This window comes from Asparagus officinalis, chromosome 7 (genome assembly GCF_001876935.1).
Source record: "Asparagus officinalis chromosome 7, Aspof.V1, whole genome shotgun sequence".
Taxonomy (NCBI): domain Eukaryota; kingdom Viridiplantae; phylum Streptophyta; class Magnoliopsida; order Asparagales; family Asparagaceae; genus Asparagus; species Asparagus officinalis.
In genome coordinates this window covers 99,232,574-99,247,043 of record NC_033800.1, presented here as the reverse complement: position 1 = coordinate 99,247,043, position 14,470 = coordinate 99,232,574, and the positions used below count along the sequence as shown (strand labels likewise).

Here is a 14,470-nt window from a genome sequence, read left to right as displayed (position 1 = left end):
TTTTCAATAGGGAGCCCCACTTTTAGAAAGCAAATAGTACCTATATTTATACTGAAGGGTAAGAGCAGATTGGTCGCATTAGCCAAGTACGAAGAAGTAGTGGCGAGGTATGGGTAAGTGGTTGTGTCAACACCTTCTTAACAGGTGTCAGCTGGTGATTGAGGGAGAGGTCACTTCGGCATCAGGTGGAAATTGACTGGTAGCATAGCAGGGCATAGGCTAATAGTTAAGTGAGCCTCTGCTTTACAGGTGGCACTTGGCGTTTGGGGGAAAGATTGTTTTGATATTGGAGAAATTGCCTTTAGCATCGAACGGGGAGTGATTAATGGCGTGGCAGAGCCTACGCGATATGATAAGTCATGAAGGCTACTAGGTCTAAGGTCCTGATGGGACTTTGGTCTTGTGCTGAGTATGGTGTTGAGACATAGAGAAAGGGGATAAGCATGAGGCAGGGGATGTCCTTTGCCTTTACCGAGAGGAAAGGCCTTTCGAATCGCCTGCCAAATGGTCGAGAGACTTGCGACGATCCGTCTTCAACAAAAGGGGACGACAAATTCTGTCATTTTACTCGACATGATGGTGTTAGATATAGGAACCATGTATGCAATAATTGTATATTATAGCAGGACCTATATGAATATAACATTCTTGTTCAAAATAATAGTATGCTATTTTGGTTAAATTTATCTGGTATTTTAATATAGATAAAGTCCTTAAAATAATACTAGACTATCAGACGTTTTGGACATGATCGTAATGAAGAGATCTGATTTGTTGCTAACGTATATTCTAAAATGTTCCTAATTGATGAAGTGTAGAAATGAGACATCATCACTTTGAAAAGACTAGTATATACTCTATTTCTCCTTTGGTAGGATGATGATCCATCTCTTGGATCATTTATGTGAGACATCAAGATATAGTATACAGGTAACTCATTAGTGAATGAGTTGACTGAACGACTCACTGAGAATGTCTAGTTGGTAATTATACTTAACTGTCAAATAGAAGTTCTCAAGTAATATAGTACAAAATAGTCTCTTGACCTAAGGCATGAATGCAATATCTTACATTCAGTATATGTGTATTTAGACTTTTACCTAACCACAGTTTTTATTGAGTTGTGCATAACGGTTCTTATTGGGTGCATCCTGAGATATATGGAGATATTGAGATGCCAAGATGAGATTCGTCTCTCCCAGTATAGGGGTTGATGTCATAAGATTGTTTGATATAACTATAGCCTGAAAATCCTTGGCCAAGGTAAATAAGATAAATTGAGTATCAGTTTGATCTTAAAGGTTATGAGTTTAATATCAACAAACACTAATCAAGCTATTAGGGTTTGACAGTTTTTCATACCCTAGGCTCGATAGTTTGACATTGTTTGACAAAAAGACAGGACTGTACAATGTTATCACTGAGTGGTCCTTAAAAATTTGTGTAAGCATCTTACAGATATTTATCATAACTTATACCCGAGTAGTCTTCATGTGTAGCTAGCACCTCTGTTGTACTTATGGATATGAAATATAATTTATAGTTAAATGCGTATGATTGATACGCATATATAATTTTTATCGAATACACATAAACGATTATATGTATCAGTAAAATCAAAATGTTATGTGCTTAAGAAATAAATTTCAGTATTTTTCTCATAAAGTTAATTTTTAGTCAACTGGTTGACTTTTTGGTCAACAGTTGACTTTTGGTCAACTCATTAATTTTTTTGGTCATATGATGACTTATTAATTAAAGATGAGAAAATTACGCAATACTGTATTTATGAAACACCGTATTGATGTGGTATTTTTATTTATGAAATACACACTTTATTATACCTTAATTAATGAGTCATGAGATGAGTCATTATTATGGTACGGTTTAGGAACATGGTTTTAGCACATAGTTTTGATTCTTCATGACTTTTTGCATGACTCATGAGATGAGTCATTGCATTACTCATGAAAGGAATCATTACATTTAGATGACTCATGGCATGACTCATAAGATGAGTCATGACATATCTCACTCTATATATATGAGAGCTCTCTCTCTCTCTTATGGAAAGGTTAATGAAAAATTGACTAAGTGGTTTTTTCCATTAGAGAATAAAAGAGATCTCTACCTTTTACTAAACTCTAGCAATCTTAGAGTAAGAGGAAGTAGTAGGATTTTAAAAAGTACCCAGGGTGGATATCTTGCCTTGTGTCTTATGAAGACTCTGATTTTATCAAGCTTACATGAAAACTTGGAGATCTACTACAAGGAGGTTTATAACAACAAGGAGAACGAGCTAGGGGTTGTTCGATCTACCATCGAATCACGCTACGAAAGTAAGCCTTCAAAGCTCTTGGTTGCTCTCTTTATTATAGGGATCATGTCAAATTTAATTAGTATGGTCCTAGCTTGTATTTCATGCTCTCTACATGCTTAGTATTATTATACATAAAGTCTTCTGTTGTGTATTTTGCATGTAATTAGCACGAATTTCCAACAGATAGGATGTCGAGTGGTCGAGTCGACGGAGTGGTCACCTCTATTAATATCTGGTCATCAATTTGAATAGGGTAGAGCTCGTAGATGTATAATTGGTAATTAAATTATACTCGGACGGATGGTGAACACCATAACAGTTGGCCCGTTTCACTTGGAGTTAGCTTTAGCCAGGTCCGAGTGAAATATAATAAAAAATTGTCTCTGTTGTACCGTTGTGGCTCTGCTTTCTTGGCAGATTGCGAGCTACTCTAGATGAGTGGGTCGCATCTTGATTTTAAGATTATTGTTTGCTGTGTAACTTGCCTTTATTCTAGACTTGAGATCTTTTACCACTGATTAGAGGACTGACTAGCTTGTTGTTAGAAGAGACATGTCTTACACCCGTGTAATCACTTGATGCTTTTGCTTCAAGTCTAAGCGTCAGACAAATAGGGCCAATGAGGCTGATAATTTGTTAGTCGGCATTTGGTCCGAGTGAAATACATAAATCATCTTTCAAATCTAAAGATGTAATTTCTACAAGTAAACCACTAGAATTGATTCATATTGATCTTTTTAGTCCTTCTAGAATAGCATCATTAAATGGAAGTGGATATGCATTTGTACTTATTGATGCTTTTTCAAGATTTACATGAGTAATATTTCTTAAACATAAAAATGATGCTTTTAATGAGTTTTCTATCTTTTGCAAAAGGATTCAAAAATAAAAGTCTCTTTCTATTATTACTATACATAGTGATCATGGAGGAGAATTTGAAAATGAACTTTTTACAAATTTTTGTGATAAAAATGGTAGTTTTCATACTTTTTCTTTCCTCGAGCGGCTCCACAAAATGGAGTTATAGAAAGAAAGAATAGAACTTTACAAGAATGTATTAGAACCATGATATATGATAGTAACCTACCAAAGTACTTTTGGACGAAAGCTGTCTCTACAGCATGTTATGTTCTAAATAGAATATTATTAAGACATATTTTAAAGAAAATACCTTATGAGTTGTTTTATGATAGAATTCCTAAAGTTTCTTATTTTAAAGTTTTTGGTTATAAACGCTTTAATTTAAATACAAAAGATAACTTGAACAAATTTGATTCTAAATCTGACGAAGGAATCTTTGTTGGATATTCTAATCATAGCACAGCTTATAGAATATATAACAAAAGAGCCTTAGTCATTGAAGAATCTATACATGCTTCTTTTGATGTGGGTTTTACAAAAACACCTATTGTTTTAATTAATGATGATGATTTAGTTGATTCTATTCATGATACTCCAATGCTAGATATTTCAAAAGATGATAATTTATAAAATGATTTACCAAAGAATTTTGTAGAAGTTAGAAATCATCCACATGATTTGGTTATTGGTAATATTTCTGATAAAGTCACTACTAGATATCATTTTAACTTGATTGATCATGTTGCTTTTATTTCTATTATTGAACCTAAAAATATAAAAAAAAGCTTTACTTGATGATTTTTGGATAGTTGCTATGCAAGATGAACTAAACCAATTTACAAGAAATAATGTTTGGGGTCTTGTACTTAGACCCTCAAGATAAGTCCATTATTGAAACCAAATGGATATTTAGAAATAAATTAGATGAATCTGGACAAGTTGTTAGAAACAAAGCTAGATTAGTTGCACAAGAATATAATCAAGAAGAAGGTATTGATTATGATGAAACCTATGCACCAGTTGCTCCTTTAGAATCTATAAGAATTTTACTTGCATTTGCATATTATATGAATTTTAAATTATATCAAATGGATGTTAAATGGATGTTAAAAGTGCATTTTTAAATGGTTTTATTAAAGAAGAAGTTTTCCAAACCATGTTTTCAAACTTACGAAAGTATTATATGGTCTAAAACAAGCACCTCGTGCTTGGTATGATAGATTTCCTTTTAACTTCCGGTTTTGAAATGGGAAAAGTTGATTCTACACTTTTTATAAAGAAAATAAATAAAAATATATTATTAATTCAAATATATGTAGATGATATAATATTTGGTTCTATCAATGATGATCTTTGTTAAGAGCTTGCTAAGACTATGCAGAATGAATTTGAAATGAGTCACATGGGTGAACTCAATTTCTTCCTTGGACTACAAATCAAACAATTAAATGAAGGAATTTTCATCAACCAATGCAAGTATGCTAAAGAATTACTACACTTTGGAATGGAAAATACAAGTAAACCAACACTAATGAGTACAACTATATCACTTGACAAAGATGAAAATGGTAAGAATGTTGATCAAAAGCTATACCAAGATATGATTGGATCACTTCTTTACATTACTGCAAGTACACCTGATATTATGTTTAGTATATGTTTAGGTGCAAGGTTTCAGTCTAATCCTAAAGAATCACACCTTAAAGCTGTAAAAAGAATTTTTAGATATCTCAAAAACACTATAGATTATGGTTTATTTTATCTTAAGAATAGTACATTTGATTTATTATCATATAGTGATGCTGATTTTGCCACATGTAAATCTGATAACTTTGAATTGTTTACACGAAATTACAATGAAAATAAACGAAAATACAACTTTCGAGAAAATAACACAGAAATTGTTTATCAACTCCTGCTTTGTGGGACTTTGCCTGTGCCGGGAGTGCTTTGGCTCGTTGACCACCGATTCACAGATCGTGAGGGTGTTTGGGGATCTTTCCTTCGTTTATCGAAGTAAAGATTTGAAAGCGAATATCTTATCGATGTAAGATGTTCACTCTTCCAAAGATCAAGTCTGAGCTTAGATCTCTAGGAATCACCAAATGATGCTTGTTAAAGGGTGAAAATTCTCTCTTTCTTCCTCAAAATCAACAAAAGCTCAAGTCTCTTCTGCTCCAAAATGCTCTCCCTCTTTATTTCGTGCCTAGGGAGGTATTTATAGGGGTCTAAGTGCACAACAGTTGAAACGGGGGTAAAATAACTGACCAAATGATTTCTCTTTGGCCGCTACAGTCTATACTGCCGCGGCTATTGGCGCGGCAGTACAGGCTGCCGCGGCCAAAGAGACAGTTATCAGCACGTCGCGGCACCATGGGCTGCCGCGCCTTAGCCGCGGCACCATGTCCTGCCACGCCTCAATCGCGCCGCCGTGTGCTGCCTGTTGGTGTGTACATTGTTCTTCCATGTTGTTTTGCTTCCTTTGAATCATCCCCTTCTGATTAAGAGAGCGGCGTTTATCGCTTTTTCTTTGCCTTGAGTGGTATTTGGATGCCTATAAGCATTTTTTGACGCCTACAATCTGATTATGGTATAGTTTGTCTCACATCATCAATAATGTGTGACAATACTAGTGTCATTAATTTATCTAAAAATCCTATTCAACATTCACATATAAAATATATTGACATAAGACATCATTTTTTACGTGATAATGTACTAAAAGGTGTTACTTCTTTAGATTTTATTTCAACCGATAAACAAATTACTGATATATTAACAAAACCTTTAAAAGAAGAAAAAATATATGTTAAATTAAAAAGAGAATTAGGTATATGTTCTTGGAAGATTTAAACTAAGTTTTAAAATCAATACATATGCATATTCAGCCTTAATAGTCGACTAATCAAGAAAATCAATACATATGCATATTCAGCCTTAATAGTCGACTAATCAAGTTAGTAGTCGACTACATGCACAAGCATTGCATATAAGACCATATTCAGCCTTAATAGTCGACTAATCAAGTTAGTAGTCGACTACATGCACAAGCATTGCATATAAGACATTTTGTTGATTACAGTGTAGTCGACTAACTTGACCTGTAGTCGACTATTCTGAGTTAAATCTAAAATCCAGAATTTTGTCAATTACAGTGTAGTCGACTATTTTTCTTAGTAGTCCACTACATGCACAGAATTTTCACATTTACAGTTTTTGAGCATATTGGATTTTTTACCTATCAAATCCAAAACCAAATACCCATTACACTTAAGTGAATTTTTCATCTCAACCACTCTTTTTTAACCTGATCAATCCTATCCCTATATCAAATTCTATTCAGATCAAATCTTAATGATACATTTGATTTTTTGATCTAATCTTGACCATACATTTTTAAGTTACAAAAACTACCCCAACTCCTAAACTACCCACTCTCTCACTTACCAAAAACCGATCCCTCTTCTTCCCCACTTCAGAACCCACCAAATCCAGATTAGGGCATATTCAATCTTTCATTTTCCCAAAAAATTTCCCTCAAGTTCCTTATTTTTATTGAGTTTGTCAGTTCTTGTAGTCAACTACAACCAGTATTGGTCGACTACTACGTCTATTTCTAGGGTTCTCAACAACTTGGTAAGTTCTTCAACTTGATCTTTCCAAGTTCTTGTTTTTTTAATTATCATGTCTAGAGCAAAGAAGGCTAAGCAAGTTCATACAAATGTTAATGATGAAAGCATTATCTATTTAAAAAGTCCTGATTTACTTGAAGAATTTAACAATATATCTACATTTGAAGTTCTTCCAGATTATCTATTTAAAAAGTCCTGATTTACTTGAAGAATTTAACAATATATCTACATTTGAAGTTCTTCCAGGACGTTTTGTGAAATTTACCTGATTTACTTGAAGAATTTAACAATATATCTACATTTGAAGTTCTTCCAGGACGTTTTGTGAAATTTAATGATTTCATCCCTTGAAACTTTGGTTCATACTTTGAAAATGTGGGATTGCTCGAGTTATTTTCATCCGAAAATAAAAAAAAACCCACTTATCCTTTTTTAGTTCAATTGTTCTTCACAAATATCACTTGTGTAGGAACTATTAGCGGAACTGAAAAATTAACTACACTTGAGAAAGGGAAAGAAATTGAATTGACTTCTAAGTCAATTGAATTTTTTTTTAACATTCCCTTTAAAGGTGTATCTCTTAGATCAATCAAAATGACTGATGAAAATTTACTATCTAATCACATTTTTCTTCCGGGTTATGGTCGACCTTTGAATAATTCAAATAAACTACATCTAATTCCTCGTTTCATAGCTCGAATCTTAGCCTGTAATATGTTTCCAAAAACTGGGAGTTTTCATTTTATTTCTCTAGATTTAGCAAAAGCCTTATATGCTATAATGGAGAATATCCAAGTTAATTAGGCTGAAGTTTATTATGATAATCTTTTGACTATACCAAAAGGATTTCTTCCTTATGGTGCATTTTTAACAAAGGTCTTTGATAAATTTTATGTCGATCTTGAGTTAGAAAATTCTGTAGTTAATTCCATTGAATTCTTTGACACTAATACCCTAACTAGGATGAAGTTAACTAACTTTGAACTTCATGATCAAAATCCCAAAGATGAGCCTCACCCTCCTCAAGAATAAATTCTACAAGATATTCCACAATCCTCAAGTCATGCAGGCCCTTCCTCTAGCCAACAACCATCTCAAATGCAATTAGAACCTTCCTGCTTCTCAGGTGTGCAATATAACATATTATCTGCACGCATTCTTGAGTTAGAGACTGGTTAGCAAACCCTTTATGCTCAGAACACTTACATCATCAGTAATCAAGAGGATTTAATCAAAAAAATTGATAACTTGGATATGAAGCTCAGTGCATTTTTTCAAGGACATCCACCTCCTCCAAGACCTTCATGTTAGAGAACCATGCATGCATCATGTAGTGTTTTGGTTTAGTTTCATATTTGTGGTAAAAACTATGTGTTTACTTGGTTTGTTTAAGATTATGTGTCAAAAACTATGTGCTAGTTATTTGATTTAAGACTTGTGTAATATGTTGTAAGTTTCTTTTATGTTCTATGTTGCTACTATGTTTCATTTATGCCTAGTATGACTTACATTTAGTGTGATAATTGCTTAGTATATTCATGCACTAAATATTCTAAACAGATTGTGATGATGGAAGTTGTGGAACTTTTGGTATTTATGGCAAGTCTATGCCTACCCATATGGATGGGTAAAGTACTGGACTATTTTCATAATCTGGATGATCATTTTGAAGTGTTAGCTCATGAAGAAGAAATTATGGCATGCTTAGAATAAATGTTCATTTCTTTTTGTTAAGAAGAAGAAATTATGGCATGCTTAGAATAAATGTTCATTTCTTTTTGTTAATGACAAAGGGGGAGAATGGTATAAGAATTCTATGATAGAATAAATGTTCATTTCTTTTTGTTAATGACAAAGGGGGAGAATGGTATAAGAATTCTATGATATATGAATTGTAGACTCTAATATGTAAGTATAAGTAAGTATAATGTTCATCAATTTTCTATTTACTTTGTGATATACTTACATATGCTTAAATTATTTGTCATCATCAAAAAGGGGGAGAATGTTGGATATATTATCCTAAATATATAGTTTTGATGATAACAATTTATGTATTATGTGTATTATTATGCACTAGCATATCAATACAACTATCAACATCAAATATGATCGAGATATGTGAACAAAGTGTAGGATGAGTTCAAGGCAACAAGAAGCAAAGAAGAAGATATGTTATGTGTCAAAAATGTAACTTTTCTCATTTTCTTTTCTTAGATTTTATGTACAAGCCTTGATCACTCACAACACATGGACACACATAGTATTAGAACACACTAACACATGCTTAGTATGTGGTTAACAATAGAAATCCCATATGTTAACCGTTAGAGTTTATAGTTAAAGAATGAGTCTCAAAATAAATCATATATCTCATTTATAATCCTTAGTAGTCGACCAATACTAATATTAGTCAACTAATCAACTCTTAGATAGAATTTTAAAATCTGTATTTTTACAGTGTAGTTGACTAATCGACTTTATAGTCGACTACTAAGTATAGAATCAAAATTTTCAGAACTTCTATTTTTACAGAGTAGTCGACTACTAAGGAATTTTTCAGACTTTACAGAATGAGAATTAACACAGAGTAGTCGACTACTATGTCTTGTAATCGACTATAGATACAAATTTTCTGTATATCTGAATTTGATTTTGAAACTATATATAGTCGTTTATATCCATTTATTTGGTTTAAAAATTGTCTTTTCAAGAGATATAAATAGGTTATAAGTTCAAAATTTTGGCATATTGATTCCTATCCATAAGCTTTAATATTTGTGCATTCTCAAGAGTTCAAAATTCAAATTTTTTCCTAAGTGCTGAGAAAAATCAATTTCTGAAATAGACTTTGATCTTCATCCTATATACAAATTATTTAGGCAATTTTCAGAGATTAAAAAAATCTTAAAGCTACTTCTACACATCACTACACATTCAAGGCTTATAGGAATTGTGTTCTTCCTTCAAGGAAAGTATTCTCTCACTTCTACACATCACTACACATTCAAGGCTTATAGGAATTGTGTTCTTCCTTCAAGGAAAGTATTCTCTCGGGTGTGAGAGGTGTAATATTGTGTTCTTCCTTCAAGGAAAGTATTCTCTCGGGTGTGAGAGGTGTAATCTCTTGGTGAAGAGATTGGGTGTAATTTGCAGGAACTTACAAATTAGTCAAGTTTACTGTTTTGGTTTTGTAAGTTTTGCAAAATCATAGTAGAACTCTTAAACGGGATTTGCTTGGGGACTTGATGTACACCTGGGAGGTGGAACCAGTATAAAATATTATGTTTGTGATTGTTATTTTCTGTGATTGTGATTGTTATTTTCTATGATTGTGCTATCTTCTTTGCAAATCATAATCTTCTTTGCATAAATTTTTAAAAGAATACTATTCACCCCCCTCTAGTATTTTAGTGTGATTGGACCAGATCTTACAGGTCTATCATTATCAGCGATCTAAATCGAATAACGCACCGTTTCGCCAAAAATGATGATCTTCGGCAGGAAAATAAACTCAAAATGATTAATGTGACAGATGGATTTTAATAAGATTTGTATCAATAATCATGAATAATTCCAATCTCAAACAATATAACTATTGTATTCATTATCATTTCGCAAATTCTAAAATCAATGTTAGATCTGCAACAGTCACATGTTCAGTTGCTCTCTACTCACAAGTATAATCTCAACAATGAATATAAGATAAGAGTTTAGAGATGGTATACTCATGCAATTAACTAACAAAATAAAATTAACAGAAAAATAAGGGATGAAAGAAAGCAAAACTTTCATCGGTTTGAACAGACTCGACAAGAGAAAACTCTGGAGGTGGTACGACGATAATAGTGAACTAAACGACGATGATGAGGCGGATATCCGATGACGAAGAGTACGATGGTGTTGAAAAACGAGACGGGCGTCGGCGATCTGGATGACGACGTGTACGACGACGTCGAACTGGGCTATCAAGTGGCGACGGGTCAACGGGTGAACTGGCGATGGAAAACGATATCGACTGAGCGATCACCACGACGTGTGAACTGACGACGACGAGGATGACGATAAGGACGACGGCATCGATGGCGTCAAGCGGGAAGATGATGACGGCGGTGGCGTCGAACTAAACAGTGACGTGATCAATGGCATCGAGATGGTAGATGATGAAAACGATGAGGAGACGGGTGGAATGTCGTGTCCAGACTAGTGGTAGGTGTTCGGGATGAGGTCGACGGCGGCATTGGGATACTTGGGAGTGCAGAGTAGGGATTCCGGGAGCTGTTCAGAGTAGGAGCGGTGGCTGGTTGAGAGGGATGAAGAGGAGTTAGGAGATGGGTTTGGAAATTGTTGACGTGGGGGAGATAAGAAATTTGGCGGCTGTGTATGAGGATAAAGAATGCTTGTCGGCTGTTTGTGGCATAGGAGAACAATTTGGCCTAGTGTTTCACACCCGAGGCCTAGGGTTTCACACCCGAGGCCTAGGGTTTTATACCAAGATTTAGCTAACAAATATTTCTACATTCAATAATTCATTACCTTTCAATAGTCTCATACAACCTTTTTTATAAAGAAAAACTATATGCACGCAACATGCAATAAAAAATAGAAACAAAACAACAATCCTTTAAATCACTCAACTAAATTTCAAAATTCAAAATACAAAATACTTGTAATGTTGTAGGTTTTTAAAAGGCATGTGGGTAGATAAAACTACTAACTCTCATATGTTGTAGGTTTTTGAAATCTTTAGCAGAGAATCAGATGTAAAACTTGTAATGTTGATGACGAACATCAATTTACTGTTTGAAGTTCCTTGGAACGTAATAAATAATCCAATTCATTCATAACATATTTATATCAGTTAATATTCATATACTTTTTTTTGAAAGAAAAACAAGGGATATACCCTATCATTTGTATTAAGCAAAATTTTTTTTACAAAAACAGGATACGAACTGTATCCAAGAATTGAAAAATAGAAAAAATTATTTCTCAATATTAGTGATATATGACTTTCTTCTTTCAAACATCCATAAAGGTGAAGAGAGGGCCTTGTCACCATTCACTGTTGACACGGATATAAGAAAGAACCAAAGTCAGTCATATATATAGTATCAAGAAACTAATCTTTCTATAGCCCAATTAAAAAGAAAAAGTGGAGACTACATAAAGTATTTTTGTACATAAAAGAAAAAAATTTCCTCATATCACTTGCAGATAATCAAATGCTTCTTCAAATTAGGTCTTCCTCCAACTTGGCCTAAATCTTCTAAGCTACAGATCCACTTTGGGTGCATGTCCAATCATATAAAGTATATATTGCCAAGTTAATAATAGACTTTAAAGAGAACTGCATTTGATCAAAAATGCATTTGTTTCTTGATGTCCATAAACTCCAACAGACAGATGCAAAAACGCTTCACCACAGATGTCCTTTCATACCATGCAGAGATTTTAATTTAAGCAAAAGTTCTTCTAATGTATCTGGCCATGTAAAAGGAAGGTAATAGCTCATGAAATGCTGCCAGATATTCTTAGTTATTGAACATAAAAAGAAAAAAAATGTTCTCTAGTTTCCAATTCTAACCCACAGAAGGAACATGTATTATCACCTTGCCAGCCTTTTAATTGAAGCACCTCCTTTGTATGTTGTTTGTTATTTGTAAGAATCCAAAGGAAGATACGAACTTTCGATTGAACAATGAGATTCCAGATAACTTTGTATATGGGGCTTGAAACACCTCTCCAATTAAGAAAACTGTAAAAAGACTTAACAGAAAATTGTTTATTTGAAGTGAGAGACCATTGTGCTTGATCGAGAATATTTGAAGGATGAAAATCCTTGATAAGATTCAAACGAGCAATTTTCTCTGTTTTTTCACAAGGAATGATACTTCTTCTCATCAACAAATGCCAATGCCAATCATTATCATAATAAGAACCTTGACTCTTGACAGAAACATTTGATGAGAGTGCTAACTTGTATGATTCCGGAAAAACACTTGCTAAATTGTTGAAGCCAGTCCACTTATCTTCCCACAATCTAACTCTATCTCCAGCACCTATCATCCATTTTATGTTATGTAAAAAAGCATCCTTTTGTGATAAAACAGCATTCCAAAAAGATGAGTGGGATGTGCTGGTACATTGATATATACAATCATGGACATAAAGATTATGAAGAAAATTGCATGTTGATGAATTCCTGTCTAAGCACTTCCATAACCATATCATGGACATAAAGATTATGAAGAAAATTGCATGTTGATGAATTCCTGTCTAAGCACTTCCATAACCATTTGGATAGGAGTGAAGAATTGAACAAAATTGCATGTTGATGAATTCCTGTCTAAGCACTTCCATAACCATTTGGATAGGAGTGAAGAATTGAACACGGAAATATCTTTAACACCCAGCCCTCCTTCTGTTTTACTTAAGCATACTTTTTTCCATTTAACCAGGCATTTGAAAGAGCTAACATCTGCCTTTCCTGTCCATAGGAAGTTTTTCCTGACCTTATCAATATCTTTAATAAGCCATTTTAGTAACATATAAAAGGACATATAATATAGAGGGAGAGATGTAAGAACAGAATTTAGAAGAACCAATCTCCCTCCATAAGAGAGAGTACTCTTTTTCCTGGATGCCAATTTCCTATGAAGGTTATCCAACAAGGGTTGACAATCTGATTTAGATAGTTTACCATATTTGAGAGGTAATCCAAGATACTTGATAGGTAAGTGATCAACTTTACAATCCAGAGAAGATGCTAAAGTTTAAGCTTTGTGATGAATTGTACCAAAATATATGAGAGATGATTTTGTATAATTGATACTCAAACCAGATATGTCTTCAAAATAATAGAGAATAGTTTTAAGAATGGAGATATCACGTGCAGAGATTTTAACAAAAAGTAGTGTATCATCAACAAATTGGAGAATTCTTACTTGATTGAGAGGATTTCTAAGCCCAAGAGATGATAACATTCCATCTTCAACATTATTCATGATCATTCTGTTCAAAACATCAGCAGCAATGTTAAAAAGCATTGGAGATAGGGGATCTCCTTGCTTGAGGCCTCGTTTACAAGAGAAGAACCTAGTTGGTGAACCATTAACAAGGACAGCACAATTTGAAGATGAGACAATATGAAGAATCCAAGAACACCATCTGTTACCAAACCCTCTAACTTTCAACAAATCAATTAGAAAATCCCAATCTATAGAATCAAAAGCTTCGGCAAAATCAATCTTGAACATAGCTATTTCCTTCTTTCTTTTAGAACAAACATGAATCATTTCATTTGCTTGAAGAATAGAATCTAGTGTAGATTTTCCCACTTGGAAAGAAGACTAGGTATTTGCTACTAAAGATGACATATGATTAGACAGCCTATTTGCCAAAATTTTTGAATTTTTTAAAAAGTCAATTAATCAGGCTAATCGGTCTAAAGTCTTTCACCATTGTGCAATCCTTGATTTTAGGTACTAAAGTGATAAATACTTTATTGACTCTATGGAGGTTAGATGGGTTATCATGAAAAAAGTGCAGAAAAGAAATTAGATCTTCTTTAATTATTTCCCAGAAAGATTGATAGAAATCCATAGAGAAACCATCTGGTCCTGGGGCTTTATTTGCATTCATTCCAAACATTGCA

The 14,470-nt window shown here is 33.6% G+C and overlaps 1 protein-coding gene across 1 annotated transcript in view; it reads right to left on the bottom strand.

The window, feature by feature from the left end:
• Positions 1-14,111, bottom strand: part of LOC109847555 (phytochrome C-like) — a 33,894-nt gene extending 19,783 nt beyond the window's left edge. Inside the window, exons 1-3 of the mRNA XM_020416789.1 lie at positions 13,761-14,111; positions 13,257-13,339; positions 12,756-12,952 (exon numbers count right to left, since the gene is read on the bottom strand). Coding sequence (XP_020272378.1) covers positions 12,756-12,952; positions 13,257-13,339; positions 13,761-14,111 — 631 coding nt within the window. The remainder of the gene's footprint in view (positions 1-12,755; positions 12,953-13,256; positions 13,340-13,760) is intronic.